General features: G+C 47.8%; 1 protein-coding gene across 1 annotated transcript in view; it reads right to left on the bottom strand.

The window, feature by feature from the left end:
* Positions 1-14,075, bottom strand: part of ELAVL1 (ELAV like RNA binding protein 1) — a 36,436-nt gene extending 22,361 nt beyond the window's left edge. The window contains exons 1-2 of the mRNA XM_065857999.2: positions 13,964-14,075; positions 2,376-2,559 (exon numbers count right to left, since the gene is read on the bottom strand). Coding sequence (XP_065714071.1) covers positions 2,376-2,547 — 172 coding nt within the window. The 5' untranslated portion in view covers positions 2,548-2,559; positions 13,964-14,075. The remainder of the gene's footprint in view (positions 1-2,375; positions 2,560-13,963) is intronic.
* Between the last annotated feature and the right edge of the window lie 5,426 nt (positions 14,076-19,501).

Here is a 19,501-nt window from a genome sequence, read left to right as displayed (position 1 = left end):
ACACAATCTAACACCTGGAACACAAAGTTGTTCAGTCCCTGGCTGTATTTGAAAGAAAACTCATGTATATTCTGATCCTAATGAAATGCTTTGCTCAAACAACACGAAACTTTGGCTTCCAGATTGATTGTTGAATCACAGTAATCAGTCTCCATCAAGTTCATTAAGTCACTAAAAACTGCACTCCAGACAGAGCACATTTCTGCCCTGCATGTTTCATTAACAGAGAACTAATTGAGGAAAAAAAACAACATGTCATTGTTTTATGAAAAATAAGCATTATCAAATATTAACTCTGCAAATAGAGTCGATAAAGGCCGCTCTAAAGACAAAATGCTTGGATTTAATAGAATGTCATGGGGGCACCAAAGCTGTGATTTCATTGAAGATAACTCATCTAAAAAGTCTAATTCCACCAAAAGGAGAGGTTACCTGGTTCAGGCCTCCCAACCCCACCACATCTTAGGTGCCGATATGATGACTTATCTGAGCTCACAGGAACCACAGTGAGGGAGCTGAGCGGGTTGTTCTGGCAGCTCTGGTTTCCTCCCCCTCTGCTGTGGGGTCAGAAAAACACAAGTGGTGGCACATGGAAGCAGAACTTGGCCACGAGGCTGTTCTGTGCGGGCAGCCCAGCATGGGATCTGCAGAGGGGTTTTACAGCACAGGAACCTTAACGCCAACATTCAGGGGTGGAAAGCAAAGGAAGAAAAAAGGTGGTACTTTTAGAAGGTTCCCGAAGAAGCCAGTTCTTAGTTACCGGTATCCTGAATTAATGAGCACGGAGAAGACTGGAAATCGCTCCTAACGGGGATGCAAGTGAATGAAAAATGAGGTAGTAACAAAATGAAGTGGTCTGACCACCAGAGCCACGCAGAATAACACCTGCCACTGCTCTGCAGAAACACGAGCGCTTGTCCACAGGAGCTCAAGGGCTCTGCAACGCTGACAGGAGCTTTGCTTTGGATTCTTTGGAGGGTTGTTAAGAAAAACCTGAGGCACACAAGCACATGTTTTGGACATTAAACTACCCAGCACTGGCCGGTTCCAAGCTCAGGTTACCCAGACCCCACCATGCGGTGCTACAGGGAAGCAGGAGGTTGACTCCCGAGGCGTCTTGCTCCCTATTAAACCATCCTTCCCTCCCACACAGACCTTTTGGTGCGCATTTGCAAGTGCCAGGTGTGGATCAGCCGTGACATTCAATCAATGTCTTGCTCTCATTGAACAGAGCAAGGCTCTACTTCTGAGCATCTCACACTGCGTGATGGCATCGAGGCCGAGTACCCGGCTATCCAAACATTCAAAGGAATCAGTATTTTATGGAACTATTTCACGATGACTTTACATATATAATCTGTAAGTACAGACTGAGGTAGACAGTATACTTCATCTGAAAGAAATCGGGAAAAGTAAAGCCGTGGAAATCGGAGAAGCCATTCTGAAAGTAAATTATCAAGTCTTCAATTATTCAGCTCTCATGTCTATTCTTGAGCATGTAAAATAAAGTACTAAAGCCAGATAAGACAACATACAAATTCTCACATGTTTCATCAGTATTCGTGTAGTTTCTACATCCAGATAAGTAGTTTCAGGCCTGTGTGGTTATGGATTAGACAATGATCTAAGTCAGTATTGCTAGAATCTGCCACACAGGACTGAGCAGAGAATTCCCCAAGGCGCCGTGTGCGGGCTGAGCGCAAACGGGCACCAGAAACAGGCGCGTTTGCCACTAAACCCGACGTTCCGCATTCTGAACAGGAATCACCAGAATTCGTAAATGCAGATTTTTAACAGCGTAAGGTTTAAAACATCTTCACACAGCTTCTGCAACTAAATAGATACGGTTTATGGAACCAGTTGTTCTACCAGCATGTGTTTGTTTTCACGGAAACACTGATATTCACAAATTCCAACAATTCATTCCTCTCATTTTTAAAGCTACTACTCATCATCTTATTTAAAGAACCTCTGTAGAGAACTCGCGCGGAGCGATAAGGCCCACAAGTGTTCCAGACACAGGCCACACCTTCCTTGTACTGATCAAAATCAGATCAGGTCTGTTGGCACATTCAGAGCTCTGGGAGAGCCAAAACTGCTCAGAATGACCCAATCCAAGCCAGTTCCAGCCATGCCTACTGATTGACTCAGGAACTGTACTTCTTGGATTTCTTAACCATATACAAACCAGTCATTAATTCAGCCTTAAGTATGGGATACACAACAACCAGTCTCCCCACTGCTCCAGTTAGATGCATATTTGTTAACAGTTTGATGACACACAAATATTTAATATTTCTACCTTAAATTGCATTCAATTATTTGCTTGAACAGTCTACCACAAAGCAAAACATTTCTTGTACATGAGACTATACCTGCAACTTTGTCCCGAATAAGCTTTGCAGATTCCACTTCGCCGATACTGCTAAATAGACTCCGTAACTCATCCTGCGTCATGTTCTGAGGGAGGTAGTTCACAATTAAATTTGTCCTACCGATATCATCCCTGCAATCTTCAGCCATGTGATCTTCATAACCATTAGACATTTTATATTATATCTGCAAAGAGAAAAGTCTCAAATGAGTTCCACATCTCTGCACTTCAACAAGCCGAACTTTTTCCACCCAAAATACATTTGAATGTTTATTTTTAAAAACTGAGAACAAGCAACTGTTTCAACTCCACATTTTTTCCACACAAACCGAAACATTACTTACTGAAAATTCAGACAATTCATTCTTTCAACTGACAAGCACGGCACTTTACAAAACTATGTACCATTCGAGAACATTTCAGGGGTTTCTTTTAACATCAATAGAAAGCATCAAGTCAGGGTGTGCATGCCCTCCTGGAAACACTAAGGCATTCGCAGCAGCAGAATTAAAGATCAGGGTCCCCAAGTCCAAGCACTTGAGCAGCCAGAACCAAAACTGCCCCCTCAACCTTCACCCCAACCCCTTAGAAGCGTTTAGTGTTTAATTGCCTACATGTAACAGACTAATCTGTACTGCACACTCACTTTGGTGCGTGTTGAGTGTTTGATACAGTTTCTATTTTTGCATCTTTTTAAAGGAAGCCTTGAGAAAACACCCAGAAATTCCCCGTGAAGATGCTTTGCCTCAGTGACCCATCCACAGGGCCATCAGCTCCCCTGCTCCTCCGGGCCCGGAACAGCAGGTTTTAAACTGCTTTTACAAGCACTTAGAAATAGTCAAAATCCGGATATCTGCTCCCGCACCAGGAGAATCACGGTGTCCGGGGGCTCTGGGAGCCCGGGCTGGCGCGTTCTGGCTGCAAACACCACCGGACGCTCATTTCTCAGATGGTTCCAGATCCTGATTCTCCAGTTTGCCACTGCAGGTTTGTCATCCTCTCAGTCCAAGAGACTGAAACATCTCCAGCTCCAAAACAACAACTGTGTCATGGTTAGGTATGAATGCGCCCCCAGTTCAGACTCCACCAGGAAGGGGCATAGGACCAAGCACTTATTTGTGGATGAATTTAATGCTAATCTGAGAGGACCACATTTTTCTTTAATGCAGAGTTCTCACTACAGGAATACCATCAGGAGTTTGGCTGCGTAAACCAGCAATGCTTGCTTAGCTAATCATCTGTCCTTGCTACACTCCGTTTACCGACTCTGTAAATTCAGATTCACCCACTGTATTTCCCCAATAAAGGTCAACGAGCGTGTCACCTGCTGCACGAGAGCAGCCAATGAGTAACTCAGGCACTGGAAACTGAGCAGCAGACTTGCAAGTCCCTTCTGAAAGCCCCGTGTAAACCTTCCGGGTTCAACACGAAACCCACTTCTCATTGAATCTCGGTGCCACCACAGAATAATTAATTACCACAGCCTCAAAGATGAACTTTGTGTTTACTTCACTAGAACTTTGGGCCAACGCGCTCATTTGGCCCAAAGAACAACACAGCATGTTGTACATAAGCTATGACCATTGACACTCCTGCAGCTGCAGTCCAGTGGAGCGCTGGGCACAGGGGCTGGAGCAGGCACCACGAGCACGGGGCTGCTCCTGCCTGAGGGGATGATCAACCTGAGCTGAATCAGAACGTTTTAAGATACTATTGCTCCTCAGTCACCAGCAAAACATCAGGTCAGATGTTCAGAGGATGCAAAAGCTTCCAGCTCTACCCACGCCAGCAAGCCCTGCAGTGCCACTCAGTCACACTGGCTGCATTGCAATGCATTTTTGCACTGAGATGGGTCAGAAGCATTCACATGACCACACGTGCTTCTCAAATAAGGCAATTTTAAGTTACAACTTAAGTTACAACACCATGAGATAAGTCTGTAACATCAGGTTTCTGTCCAGCCATAGACTCCTCCGGGCTCAGGGCCTGAGCAGCAATGGGACCCGGGTTTGTTTCACTGAGCAGGATCTATAAAGGATCAGCATTACCAGGGAATAATGGGGTAAGTCAGCAATAGCAGCTGGAAATGCTAAGTCCCCAAGGGGAACGCTGCCTGCAGGGAGTGCTGAAAGTCCCTCCACAGGAGCGATTAAGTCACATTTGGCATTTATTTCTCACTTTCTTCTTGTGAAGGTCAGAGTTTTTTCAATGGCAATAAGAGCGTACACCATTTTAGAATAAAGCACAGCTAGATTTATGTTGAGATTTAGCACAGTAGAGATCTAAACGGAATCTGGTGTGAATGTGTTGAAGCATTAGCGGCTGGCAGCTCACAGAGGGGGTCCTGCCCCCCTCACCCAGCGATTACCCTCCCCTGCCCCATTTCTGCGTCTCAGGTGTGGGCAGCAGCAACCCCTGCACCTCCTGCCCCCGGAGAACACACTTGTACCAGGGAAGCACAGAAACCACCACCGGGAGGGAAGCGCTTTCTGCTGTGTCAGCAGTTTTAAGCCGCTTTCCTTGCAGCAGGATAAGCACCCAAGGGGAAACCACACAGCCAGGAGCACCGAGGATGTTCCCTCATGTCATTAAACACACGTTCCCCTCCAGCCCCGTCAGAACTGCCCGAGCACAACCGCAGAAAAGGTTCCTGTTCTGCTAAACAACGCTCAACCAGTTGAACCTGCTCTGTTCAACATACCTGAGCTATAAAACCACGAGTCACGTTTTCAGAAGTGTTTTACCGGAAGGCGGCCGTGCTTGCCTTTGTCCTGCATAAAATTCAAGCCCTACAAGCACAACACACCAATATGTTGATGAGTAGGAAGTTGTACAGCACAATTATTTGGTGGGCAGAGGAAGAAAAGTTGAGATTTTCCCAGCTTTACAAGCCAGAAGCTTAAATTTCCCTCACCTTAACCAAATTTGCCTGAAGTATGATCCAAAACCTCCCTGCTGCCAAGATTTTCCACCTGCCAAGAAGTCGCTATATATTTTAATGCTTTCCAAACCCAAAACCTTAAAATTAAGAAGTCTATTTTCTTTTACCCTCCAAGGTGTATCTGCTGCCTAAAAAGGAGGCACTACGGCTGGATAGCACACACAGCACACTCCCCGGCACGCCGCGATGGCACGGGACCAGCTTAGATCCGGCATTAAGCAAAATTGACAGGAGTTTGGCAAGTGGCTCTGAACTTTACATGATTTTACCACAGCCTCTAATCTCACTGTCTGCAGTCCTTACCATCTCCATCTCCCCGTGATAAACAGGTTGTGCCTAGGGCACTGTTGATTCCGAAGCAATTAGAGCTGTGAAGGAAACATGCCATCTGCTTTCTTCTGCCATTAGGAAAAAAATGAGAGGAAGCCTTGGCATAAAGGCGGGGTAAACACTGCCATGGGAGAGCAGGAGAAAGCACAGAGAGATAAAGGCAGAGTGGGGGAGAGGAAAAGAGCAGAGTGCTGATAAGAAGATGCTCCTTTCTCCCTGCTCTTCCACCAGGCTGACACAACCCACCGCACCTGCAACACCTCTGGCCAGCCTGGCAGTGCCAAACCCCTTCATCTGCTGGTGCTGAACCTCTTCCGCCACCGAGAACCAAACCAGGCCCTGAGGAGCTGCTAACCTCTGCATACCGAGCAGAGCTCCAAAAAGGAAAGGCAGTATAACGTGGTCAGTATGAATGAAATGAGAAATGCTACCTAAGGAAACAAGTTTTTCACTCTGCTGTCACTGAAATATATTGAGGGAATCCCCAGATCTTTCTTTACCCAAGAGGGAACAATCAGATTGTATCAGTAAATATCCCAGACATGAGAACCAGGCTTAGAAACTAAATGGATCTGTCACTTCATTAACTGATGTTTATCAATGCACATTGACATAAATCAGAAGTCTGAACGCACTCGATTCTCAGCAGGGATGGACAGGAGCCCGCTGGGAAGGGCTGTCTGCAGTGACACTGGCTCCGGACCACACAGCCTTCCCAGAAGGCCTTCAGCTCTGTGTGCCCCAAAGAAAGACATTTAAGACTAAGTTCCATTGCACAGCAGTTCCAAAAATGAGAATTTTTTAAAAGCAACCAAACCCTGCACCAGCTTGTTTTAAAAGGCAGCCTTCTTCTTCTTCCTTGTGTAAGATGCCCTCAAGCTTATAAGGTCAAGGATGCATCAAATAACCAACAGAAAACAGATGTACTTTGCCCTAATCTTCCTTAATTCTGGAGACGCTCAGATTCATATTGTCCAACCTTTTACTATCTGCTTCAAAGACTCTTTGTTCACCAACAGCCAGGTCTGCGTTCTCAGGAATGGACTGAAAAGCTCTCCAAAGGACTTTTTGCAGAAATGTTACAGTGACCACGAATATCACCTGCTCACAAAGGTCCCAAAAGGTTCAAAAGAAAATCATTGCAAAAACAATGCCCCAGAATTCTACAACATGGTGCTGTTACATCTTTCACTGCGAGATGTTTGCTAAGAAGGAAGACCCATACCAACTTGAGGAGAGCCTGAGACAGGAACATCAGCAAGAAAGATGTGTCTCCACGATCGGGCAATAGGCCCAGGACACCTTCACCTTGTTCCCAGGTCTGTAAAGGCACTAGAGCACTACTGGGATCAAAAACATGAATGCAGACACCTAAATCCATGACAGATCATACGAGTATTACAGCTACTAAGCACAGCACGGCCAACCAGGCAGGGACAGGATTGTCCTGCTCTGCTCTGCGCTGGGGCGGCCTCACCCGCAGCATTCACTGTGTGCAGGGCTGGGACACGGAAGAAAAGGAGATAAAGCTACTGGAGAGTGTCCAGAGGAGGAACACGAAGCTGCTGATGGTTTGGAAGGGAAGCCGGATGAGGAGCGGCTGAAGTCCCTGGGTTTGCTCAGCTGGAGCAGAGCAGACTGAGGGCAGAGCTCATGGGCTGCAGGTTCCTCAGCAGGAGCAGGAGGGGCAGGGCTGAGCTCTGCTCTGTGACAGTGACAGAGCCCAGGGAATGGCAGCAGATGTGCCAGGGAGGGTCAGTGGGCCATGAGGAAAAGGTTCTTCACCCAGAGGCGCTGGACACTGAACAGGCTCCCAGGGAGGGGTCACGGCCCAATCTGACAGTGTTCAAGAAGAGACTGGACAACGTCCTCAGACACATGGAGTGACCTGTGGGGTGTCCTGTGCAGGGCCAGCAGTTGGACTCCATGACCCTGTGGGTCCCTCCAGCTCAGGACATTCTGTGATTCTACTGCAGAACTTAAGACAGGAAATTCTTCCAGGAACAATGACCTCTGTGCTCTTTCATGCCAGCAATTAACACTTTCATTAAAATCCAGGCAGCAGGTCTCATCGCTCCAGCAATTAATCTGTTCTCATTCGTGCTGTACGAATGGGAACATAGGAATGCCGTACATTCTCCAGGCAGTGGAAGCCCCGTAGCGCTGCAGATGCTCAGGTGAGCACTTGCTGTGCTGCACACAAGGTCAGAGCTGCCTCAAACATATTTCCTGTCCTTGATATCAGAAGCGCGCAGACTGCCCCAATACCTGACACTTGGCCAAAGAGCCAGATGATCGCACCGACGGCCTGCGGCACAGAGCTTGCAGCAGCTTCGCTGCAACATCGGGAATGGGCCCCACTGAGCCCAACAGGGTCCTCAAAGCCCAGAACTGAGCTGCTGACACCCTTACTGACCCAACTCCTCACTTTGCAGCGAAGTGCGAGTTCACATCACGCCAGACATGCTCTGCAGGACGTGCTGTGGGAAACAGTGGCTCACAGAGTCCCAAAAGTGAGGAAGTCTTTGTTGAGGTTAATACCGGTGAACGAACAGGCATCCTGCACCGAAACCAGTGACGCTGGCAGAGTTCTGCTGGTGAGCCGCCTTGACCAAAGGTTTACTCTTGAATACACCGGCTGACCTCAAGAATCTTGATGGGATGTTTCCAGTAGAACTTCAGGGCTATCCAAAGAAGAGACCTCCTGTTTCTTCAGCACACAGATGATATTTGTTGACATGCCCCTCCGGCAAGTCCTGGTTGACTCAGAAGCAAACAACAAACCTGGTTCTCTCTTGGGCACTGCTCTGCCACTCAATTTTGAAGCTGCTGAATAGCGTTCCTTGGAGATTACACCTGAAACAGAACCAAAAGGACGCTACCACATCAAAGGAAGTGCCAAACCAACCCACACAGCTGCAAGGGGCAGATGCAGAGGTGCTGAGGTGTCTGGGTCTGAACAGATGCCAAAAGCAATGCCGCGTACAACAGGGCCTGAGGGGCCTGCAGAGTCTCCATTAGTTTTAACTGCCTCAGGAAAACAGTTCTCAAGAATGATCCAACACAGCACTGCCACACAAAAACTTACTTTGCAGCCAGCTGTCACGACAGGATTGAGAAGCAAGAGTTTAATCAAGACACAGAAGAGAGAGAGACTGGGGAAATAAAAGAACCCCTGTTTTCTTCTCAGAAATCACTGTATGGAATGAAATCTGTTTCACCTTAGAAGCCACAAGAGCCTACCTGCCTCCCAGGAAAAAGAAGTTTCCCAATACTCCAGAGCCAGAAAACATCTCTCTCTACTTCTTAAACCAGATTCCTCTACTTACACCACAGATTCACTGTAATCTCCAAGAAAAACTCCTATTCTTTACACAACCTCTTGTTATGTCCCCAGCAGCTCTTCACCCACAAGCACAGACCTGCCCGTGAACATCCAGAGCACAGGTCACTGACAACACAGTGTCTGCCCCTGCTGCTGCCACACAGCATCGCTCCAAACAGCAGAGGATTCGCATCCTGACCAAACACCAAAACCAGCTGGGGAGATCACCAAATCCATCGATTCTCTCGCTGATTCAAGAATAACATTTATACAAGTGGGAAAAAAGAAGTTTAACATAAAACATCATCCTAGTGTGCACGTGCACAGTACAGGCCACACATGTCAAAACGTCAACTCAGATCTGAGTTAGATGCTTAAGTCTTTCAACAGATTATTTCAGCGTAGACTTGCAAAGGCAGGTGATAATCCTTAAGCTTTCCATAGGAATCATTTAGGTAGGAAGTAGTGTGCCTGTGTTTGAGAGATGCCCGATGCTGTCTCCAAAAAGCAAGCCCATGACACAAAGGAAGAATCTTGACCTTTTCTTGCCTGTAACGCTGGCTCAGGCTGACTGGCAGCTACTCCACTTCACGAGCATGAATCTTGTGTTTCGCTGGAACTGCCGTCATCCTGAGCTGGAAGTGTGTTTGGGTACAGATGAAAACAAAGGTAGAACGTGAGGTGTCACAGATTCATCCTTCCCAATGGTACTTTTACCCTATTGCTCTTTTTGTTGTCCCACAGCGATCAATAAAGTCAGTATTCTCTCCCACGCAGCCATTTCACACGAATCCCTCTCCCCTGCAGTCACAATATTTTAAATCAGCAAACACGAGAAATTTAAATTCAGCAGTTAAATTGATCCATTTGGCATTTGTGTTCTCTCCTCCCCCAAGAAGGAAACAAAGTCCACTAAAGATGCTAACAAAGGTCACTTGGAAAAAGGGTTTGTCCTTTGATGGGAAGATTCTTTGACACTGGAACTCTGAGCATTAAGCCACCAAAGTTGCTTAACTTATACACATATGTTCCTTCCACACTGATATCCAGGTGACATTTGTAAATCTGGCAAACAAATAGATCCTTTCTGCCTCCAGATTATTCAGAGCTAATAGATCTCACCTTTTTATTGATTCTTCTCCCCCTTTGCAAACCTGGAATGAAAGCACTGCCCTTTTTCTCCTTAGTGTGACTACATTTAAAATTCCAACATTTTTGGCCGTTCTGACAATAAAAATATCTCTGCACCAAAAGTGGCCGTTACTGAAGTCTGCTACTGCATTTCAAACTATTTCCACATGCTAAATCAATGATTTCTAATACAAGATATTTTAAGCTCTTTTTTTGTTTTGTTTTATAACATTGGCCATAAATCTAGTTTTAAGCATATTACTAGTCTAACGGGTCTCAACTGTCATAATTTTACTACTTTAACAAAGTAGTTTTACATATTGTTTACAATCAGATTTGTCTAAAAAGCTTCTATATGCTTCCCTCGGTGTTTTTTATCCACGTCCATATAATAACATCAAGCTAAATGTTTTTGCCAATCCTTATCTTGTTAGAGATGGAAGTATTTGAAGCAAAAAAAAAATAAGCTGCATTCTTCAGAGGAACAACCTAATTTTATCATCGGGCTGATGAACTCTACACAACTCACAGGAACAGAATTAACCATTGTTACGACGTTGTCAGAAATCAGGTATGGACTGGCCACAGCTCTTTAGCACGGTGGGGGATCAGGGTCGCCTGACACCAGCTCCACTTGATACAGAGGAACAAAGGCCAGCTGGAAATCCTGCAGCTCAAGATACTCCACATGCGCAGCTCCAGCCGAGATTCCCCATTTCCAAGGTTAACAGACAGAGAGAGCAGGCGACAAAGCTCAGAGCTTCACGTCAACTCCTTCCACAGTTGTTCTGCCCCTGGGTCAAAGATGCTGATGGTTCCATAACAAAGATCTCTGGCAGATGTCTTGCAGCTGACACCATCCCACCTTCCACACTGGTATTTTAAAAAGGACAGGTTTACAATAAAATGACACAAAAAAAGAAATTATTATCGTCTTTGTTTGGGACAGTGTCAAACTGTCCAGCAACTTCCTCCGGTAGTTTTTCACCTACAAAAAAAACCTCTGGAGACAGTTGTGAGGAACAGCCCCTTTCCTGTGCACAGGACACTCGCAGGAGGCAAGTGGAGATAAGAACTTCGGAATCCAGACACATTCTGACAACAGCTGCCCCACACATCGCTCCATCCTTGGATCAGCGGCAGGCTCACTCATTTGGATGGGACAGGAAGGCACGTGAAGCAACGGGAGGAGGCGGCAGCATCCAGCTCATTCACCAGCACAAATCAGGTACCTGGAAATCCATCTCTGAAGGCTTGGAGAGACACCACAGCTTGCTGCTGCATTTCTACGCGGATGCCATGGAAGTGGTGGGTAGGAGGAAAATTAGACTTCATACTTACTATGCCACCAGTAATAATATTAAAAAAAGCAACAAAATCACACGTGAAGAATACCCCTGCCTCCTCAGCATGGCTTGTTTCCACCCTACCCACCACCCCCCAAAAAAAAACAACAAAAAAAAAGCTTAAAATCTATGTTTTCATTTATCACCTACCTATAACAACGCTAAATAATCAAATGGATCACTTAGATGGGCAGTTTGAAGCTTGCAGTGATAGATCACAGAACTACCCATCAAAAAGGAAAAGTGCCCTGATTGTTTCCAATAGATGGTAAAAGTTAACACCTTCATTGGCTGAACTGTGTCACCCCTCCCAAATGCCGAAGTTGGCCAGAATCTCCTGCAGCTGCCTTCCATGCTTTTCCTGAAGTACTTGGAAGTGCAAAAAGAACAGCATCTCTAAACATCTTTTTCAAGTCTGCAAATACAGCAAACTTGAGTTTTCTGTACCTAAGTCAACCACCTTCACAGGCAGTTCATCCACAAGACATGTAGTCAGTGCAACATCTAATAACATTTTATTGTCATCAATTCACAGAGGGTTGGTAACAAATAAACGAGAAAAAAGACAGCAACCAAAGCTTAAGGAAATAACGCAGGCTGGTGCAATAGCTGAAAGAAACAGATTCTGAAAGCAAAATCACATGTGTCTGACAGGTCAAGACAAGGAGCAGTTTTTCAGAAAGAAAAGAGGGACAGAACATGCAAGACCCAGCAAACAGAAAACAGAGTGCTTTAATCAGGAGCACAGAGCTAATGGTGAGCTAATGTCAGCACTACGCCAGCCACGACTAAGTTAAGAAAGATCCCGTACACAATATTCACGTTTCCATTTGGACTGTGCTCACTGCTACCACTGCTCCCCACACCTGCGCTGCACGAGAAAACTCAGACAGGACAGCAGCACAACCACATTGATCTGGGGCTACATAACTACGGCCATTACCTCACTACACAATATATTTAACACCACCAGCTTCAGATGTTTCTGTTCATATTCCAACCAAGAGAACCAAGTGCATCGCAGCTCGGTAACTCAGGACCGCTGAACACTTTGAATCAGGAAACCACAGACTCATTTGCATCATTATACAAATACAGTTACATGGCTGCAGAACAAAATCTAGGACAGCCACAGGGTAACAGATCACACTGCATAAACTCACAGGCTCAGGAATCGAGACTTTATTATCTGTCACACAACACAGGCATAATCCAAGAGTCAACAGAAATCTAAGAAATCACATCAACCACGTGGGCTTGATAAAACCTATGGAACATACACATCAGACCAGTCTTAAATAGAGATATAGAAGTCGGAGAACTCTGTTCACACAAATTTAGAAAGAAAAGTGGTTAAAACATGAGTATTAGGGAACAGGAGGCTGGTGAAGAGGTAAGAGCTGAACAATATGAGCAGCCAATATCCCTATTCAGGGCATAAAAGGAAACAGAAATACAGAGACCACAAAAAGTGATCAAATGTCAACGCCAACAACCAGCATTAATAAGGGGAATGAATCTTCACCCTTCCCATTTTTTCCTCCTTTATTTTTCACACTCAGTGGATCACATGACCCTGGTACAAGGCCTCACGCAACAAAACATGTTTTCCTTCTGGGCAAGTCTCACATATAAACCTCTGCCCCACACGTAACGCTACCTCGGGACCCAGCACCACAGAACACGGCAGCCAGCACACAGCTCCACACAACCGCTGCACCAGCGCCCAGGGGCCCTTTCTCCGGCCACCTCCACTCACGGCCCCTCACCCACCGAACGCCCCCAACACAGTCTCGCCTGTTCCAATCAGTAGGAGAGGGTAAGCGCTCGACTTCGAAAAGTCTCTCACAAGCACTAACAATAGTGGGCTGCTACTTTAGTCATGATTTCTCCCGGCCAAAAGCACTTCACACAGTGTTACTTAACCCTGTTACGAGCAGGCCCAAATTAGTATTAATATTAACATATATTGTACGCATTGGGAAGCCCACCCACAGATACTGCCCGTCAATAAAGATGTGCCAGTCTTAACAACGGTGGGAGATTCAAAAGCTGCGCTCGTGCAAACATGGGTAAAATAAATACGAAATACAAGGACACTAACCAAAAGAAAAACTCCAAGATGAGCCGCGGACCCAGGCAGTGCATCTGCCCCCCAGGGCCGGCCCCAGCGCGGCAGCCCCGGGCAGCGGGACCCGCGGCCTTCTACCCCAGGAGCGCAGAGGCCTCGGGCCCGTCCCGCACCGCCCGTGCCCCATCCAGCTCCCGCAGGCCCGGCAGCCCCGCAGCCGCAGCCCCGCCTCGGCCCGCAGGCCGCAGCCTCGCTCACCGCCCCGGGCCCGCGCTCCCCCTCCGGTGGCCCCTCCCCCCGCAGGCCCCGGCTCTTCCCCCGCAAGGCCCAGGCCTCGTACTCGCTGGCGCGGCCCTCGTCGCCCACTCCCGCCCGCGCCGGCCTCACGGGAGCCTCCGAGGGCTCCGCGGACGCCACCCCGCGACCCGCGGCGTCGGAACCTCACCTGCGGCCGGCTCGACGGGGCCTGTGCAGCGGGAGGGTAACGGCTCCGCAGCGCGCACAACAAGCCGCTCGCAGCGCCGCCGGCCACGCCCACCGGCCCGCCCGCCGAGCCCTATTGGCTGCCGCGCGCACGTGTCCCGTTCCCTATTGGCCCGGCGGCCCGTCCGTCAAGCGCCGGCCGGGGGCGGCCTCTCGCGGCGCGCCGCGGGGAGGGGCGCTGCGCGTGCGGCGGCCTGGCGCGGGAGCGCGGCCTGCGCGGCCCGGCCCGATCCCGGAGGCAGAGCCGCCGCCGCCTGTCCCGGCAGACGGGCCGGGGCCACCGGCAGCCTCCGCGGTGAGCAGGTGGCCTGCACCGGCCCGCTCCGTCAGCGGCCTGAGGGCAGCTCCCGCCCGGGCGGTTGGCGGAGGGTGCAGGAAGGCGCCCGGCAGCCTGACCAGAGCGATGCCGCCGGCACGGCCGAGGGCTCCAGGAACGGGAAGGAGAGGAGCCGGTGGTCCCCCAGCCTCCGCCTGCTCTGCTGGGCCTGCTGGAGGAAGGAGCCGGGAGGGGAACGTGGGTCTCCTCTCTGTTGCTCCCCGGGCACAAGTCATCCCACACTGCTCCGGTAGAAGGAGAAATGCAAGATTTTCCCTGTAGCAAAAGTTAGACCGGAACAGGAGCTGCCGCGGGACGGCTGAGGCTCTGGGGTGTCCGTGGTCAGCGCCTCCCCGTTCGCTGCAGTCTTCTCGTTCCACGGGTGTCAAGTGCCAGTGGGAGCTCAGACTGAGCCTCCCTGAGCACCAATACAACAGCATTTGTGACAGTGAAGAGATTAAACCGCTCCCTGTAACGGAGCAGCTGTGATGATCTGCAGAAGGATGATCAGCTCCTCTGCGCCCAACAAGTCCCGCAGCCGCCCTGAGGGCCCTGCTGCTCCAGAGTTTTCCAACAAGGGCACCCCTTTATATCTGAGCCTGTTGCCACTGCACAGAAGTCAGTGAATGTCAGCTTCCACTGTTCTGCAGGAAACAAGCGTCTTTTTGTCATGAACACGGTATTCTGCAATAGTAACCAAGGTACAAAGCAGTACATTCAGTGTGTGACATGCTTGTTATCTTGCGAATCTGTACATCCTGTGTACCTGTCAGGGCACCCAACTTTTGCCAGAAAAATTCAGAATATTGCTGCATTAAAATGGGTGATGTTATTTTTCATTCACAGACAACTCATAGTTTGAGTTTTACTCAGTTGAGTTCATCACTGAAAATCAAAGTAATGCACCTTTTTCTACACTAGAAAAACAGTGAGATCCCGCCTGAAGGAACTTGCAATATAGCAGCAAAACCATCCATAGGAGTATGTGTTCTTAGCCATTGCACATGGTGTGGAAATACTCGGTACCCAGTAATGATTACACTGGAATACATGGAAAATCACGCCATGAAAACGCAAATTCTTTACCTCTCCTGACGTGGCCTCCGGCAAGGCCTTGGATAGTAAATTCCACCCAGTGTTTCACTGATGATTTCTGGTCTATCTGCCCAGAAACCCATTTCAGAAGCTCCCTCAAGTGGTCCTGTTCTGCTGAGCCCTTATGTCTGGGCTCCTGATCCACACGTTATGAGCAGGAACAGCCCAGACTCTGCCACAGTCCAAAGGGCACAGCATCAAAGCAAACATACCAGTCAGCATCATTAAACGAACAGTCCATTGAGGAGGTTAATGAGTAAGAATTATGTTAAAAATTGTGCTATTTTCTTCTTCATCACAGCTTTCAAAGCCAGATGGGGAAGCCTCACGTGGAAACTCGGAGCCTGACAGGGCTGGAAATATCCTTCAAGGCCTCATAAAACATTAAAGATGTTTGTGCATCTGTTATTTGCTCCTGCTGCTATGTATGTATGCCAGCCATAACATCGCAATTTTGTCATTCACGTCAATGGCAGCTTTGTGTTACTGTAAATTTTGTGTTTTCCTTGTATTATTCAGGTTTTAATTAAGCAATCTTGGACCTAAGATGGGTCTCAGATCTCCAAAAAATTGAGGCCATGGGCACAACATGGAGATTTGAGGCCTTTATCTTGTAACAGCACATTTGCAATCTCATAATTTCATTTATCACCATAAACACTATGTTATTTAAAGCTGTAATGGCAATTAGAAGGCATTATCCTATTAAATTGTACGTCAGTTTTTAAAGGAACAATCTCATTTTGCTGAAATACATTGCCTGCTGCAGCATTTAACATGAAAATAGATCAGTCTGAATGTTTCATGATAATGTGCAATTGTAGAAACATGAAGCCGGGTCTCCTGGTGAAGACGCCTGAAAATGATGCAGCAAGAATGACATCAGGCTCCCACAGGCTCGCTATTTCTTGAGGTGTTGGAACATGAAAAAAACCTCAATGCAAATAGGGTAATACTGGAAGCCGCTTGCCAAATGGTTCCTACACGGCAGGAAAGCAAACAGTGTGAAGTACTGACGGGGCTGCTGGGAGGACAAATGGTTATAAACGGCCGCGAATGAACATCAGCCAGAAACGTCAGGCTGCAAAGGAGGGAAGATTGTTGCAGGTTTTCCACAGCGCAAACGCAGCGCGGGCGGCAGGAGCCGCCGGACCCGCTTTCCCCTCAGCAGCGGCGGGAAGGGCGTCTGGGCTGCCACAGGCTCTTCCGGGAGCCTCCAACAGCACCGCTTTTAATTAATTTCCCTATTTTTATGTTGTTTCCCTTGTTATTGAAAACCTCTCCCTCCTCAACGCCGGCGCATCTCCCGCGGAGCTGCAGGAGAGCTCTGACAGAGCAGCCCCCGCCGCCTCAGGCTCGCACAAAATGGCGGCCGGCGCCGCGGGGCCGAGCGGCGGGCGGGGCTGGAGCGGTGGGCGGGGCTTGTGACGGGCTGGTGTCGGCCCCGCCCCCCGCCCCTCCCCGCGCTCCCGGGGGTGAAATGGCGGCTGCGGCCGGGCTGTGAGTGTGGGGTTGGTTGTTCTGCTTCCTGTCCCTGGGAGGAGCGTTCTGGGGAGCTCCTGGTTTTCTGCTCTCGTGCCTTCTTAGTGTGTTTCTTTCCTTTCCTCACGCTGTTGACTGCTCTGCGCCCTTTGTCACCCTCACCTGTCTCTCCACAGGGTCTCAGCCTCTGGGCTTCCATCTGCTGCCTTGCTACTGCTCCAAGACTTTGCTTAATTTTTGGTTTGAGGCTCCGTAGTGTGATCTCATTAGCCAGACTTGAGGGCTCCTGAATAACACTCTGCTTTTCCTTTTCTTGGGGTTTCCTTATGCTCTCCTCACTCTTTCTGGTGTTCCCTCGTTGGTGCTTTTCTCTTTGGATCTGAGGGTAGCGTCCCCCCAGGGATCTGCTCTCGTAATATTCACTGGTTTGGAGCGGTTTGTCCTGTCAGAACACGTTTTCCTGGTCGTTTGCAGGATGGAGTCTCACCTGGCAGTGGGAGTTTCCTTCCTTGTGGTTTGTTGTAATCGCTCCTTTTGTCCTGCCCGTGCTGTCATTTCCCGCAGAGGTGAATTGTGTCACCTGGGGCATGTTTGTCTCTTCCTTGTGCTGCGGTAACATCGCCCCCATTTAAATTTGCAGTAAACTGCAGAAATCCTATGGGCTTTCTCAGGTCACTGTGGAACATGGTGGAAGTTGGTGCGTTGAGCTTGGAAGCGGAGTGAACCCCTTCAGTCACCGTGGGCGTGTGAACGTGTCGGTTCAGGTTCCCCTGCACCGAGCTTCTCTAATTAAACCAGCCACGCTTAATCATTTGTGGATAAGTTTTAATTCAACCTAAATTTGCAGTTATTATAAGCTGTTCCTGAAGCTGATTTTTCTCTTATTGCTTTTCTTTGTGTACTGATGGCCCTTGTGTTCCCCTCCCATAGTTGCTGTGTGGCAGTCACACTGTCTGTTAGTCTAGTTTCTGAAATAATCTCCTTTAAAGTTTAGTGTTGGGTAAAATTACCTCCACAGAGAAATGGAAGGAAGCAAAGTGGAAGTTTTCTGGTTGTCAGTGGTCAGATTCCAAACTTCATTTATGAAGCCTGTGGTTGTGTTTGTGCCAGTTGTGAATGCTGTCTACATAAACTGTTTAACTTGGTGTAGTAGTTATTGGTAGTGTAGCTCTATTTGTCCAGTGAGCTGTGAATTTTCTATTGCAATTAAAATCTGGAAATTTTGATCACCATTTTTGTAATCTTCAATCTTACCGTGTATCTCAGACCCAACAGACAAGCAAATGGCTGAGAAGTGCTGGGGGTATTTTGTGGCAAACCTGGTTATGCATATAAGTTTTGGCACTTCAGATCCCTTCTTAAATTGTAACAACTTGCAATGGCTGCTCTTGGTGTGCTTTCGTCTGCTCATGTCTCTGGCGTGTAGGAGCAAATACATACGTATTTTTGGTATTAGCATGAATCACAACTTCTTCGTATCACTTACCAGCTCTGACCTGGACACGAGACCTCGTTGCATCCTGTAACCTCGTTTAACCTGGAGAGATAGGCTGAGCTTACTGAACCACCACATTTGTAGCCTCAGCTTGGTATGAAAAACACTTCATCCTACTGTTACTAAGACAATATTAATTTACATTTCTCATAATTTTCCAGTCCTTAGAATTTCAGGATGATGTTAAGCAATAGTAAAATCCATAGTAAACACACTGTTTGAATTGCTTTTTTTCCCCAAAAGGCTTGAGGAAAGCACCTTTTATTTTTGTATTTTGGAATGTCTGGCAAAACCTTCCAGCCGGGTGCCCGTGTGTGAACTGCCAGTGGGGGGTTATGGGGAGCCTGATCTGTGCTTTAAGGACTGTTGTTTTAGAACAGCTTGGTAGTCTTGATCAGATATTTATTGCCACAAACCAAATACACGGAAGCAGATTTACTGACCTGTTCTTACGCTTCGAATGTCTGCAGTGACGTGACGGCATTATCAAAGCCACAAGTGCAGTTTGTGTGCATCCGTCCATTGATCCCGCTGCCCAGCGCGGCACCGAGGGTGTTTGCACGAGCACCACCAGCAGTCGCATCGTGCTCCGTGTGTTTAACACACTCGACATGACCAGTTTGCTCTTCTGCCAGGGGTTTGTGGTTTCCAGAGCAGGTATTCCTGGTATCCCCCATACGGGAAATGTGATACGAGCACCTTAATGCCCAAGGGATCTCCTGGGTTTTATGAAGTGATTAGTTCACTTGAACATTTATGGCTTTTAAGATTACTACTGTGTTTATTAAAAAAAAAAAAAAAAAAAGCCAATGTGTGTCAATAATCTTTGATAAAAGTCACAAGGTGTTCACCTATGTGTTACTTTTTATTTAAGCATTTAACTGCTCTCCAGGAGATTCCTGTGCTTCAAAGCTTTGTGTTATTTGAAGAGCTAAACCTGATAATAAACTGAAGTCAAAGCCATGATGTGGATTCGCTTTCTTCTTGAGTGGCAGAATTCTGCTCCCGGCGAGGACGGGCAGCGGTTGGGATTTTAAGGTTTATGCCACGATGCGCTTGAGTTCATGGGTGTTGGAGTGTACGAATTCTTCAGCATCCTTTGAAGTCTCTTT

Source organism: Patagioenas fasciata, chromosome 27, assembly GCF_037038585.1.
Source record: "Patagioenas fasciata isolate bPatFas1 chromosome 27, bPatFas1.hap1, whole genome shotgun sequence".
Taxonomy (NCBI): Eukaryota; Metazoa; Chordata; class Aves; order Columbiformes; family Columbidae; genus Patagioenas; species Patagioenas fasciata.
This window is presented reverse-complemented; position numbering and strand designations above follow the sequence as displayed.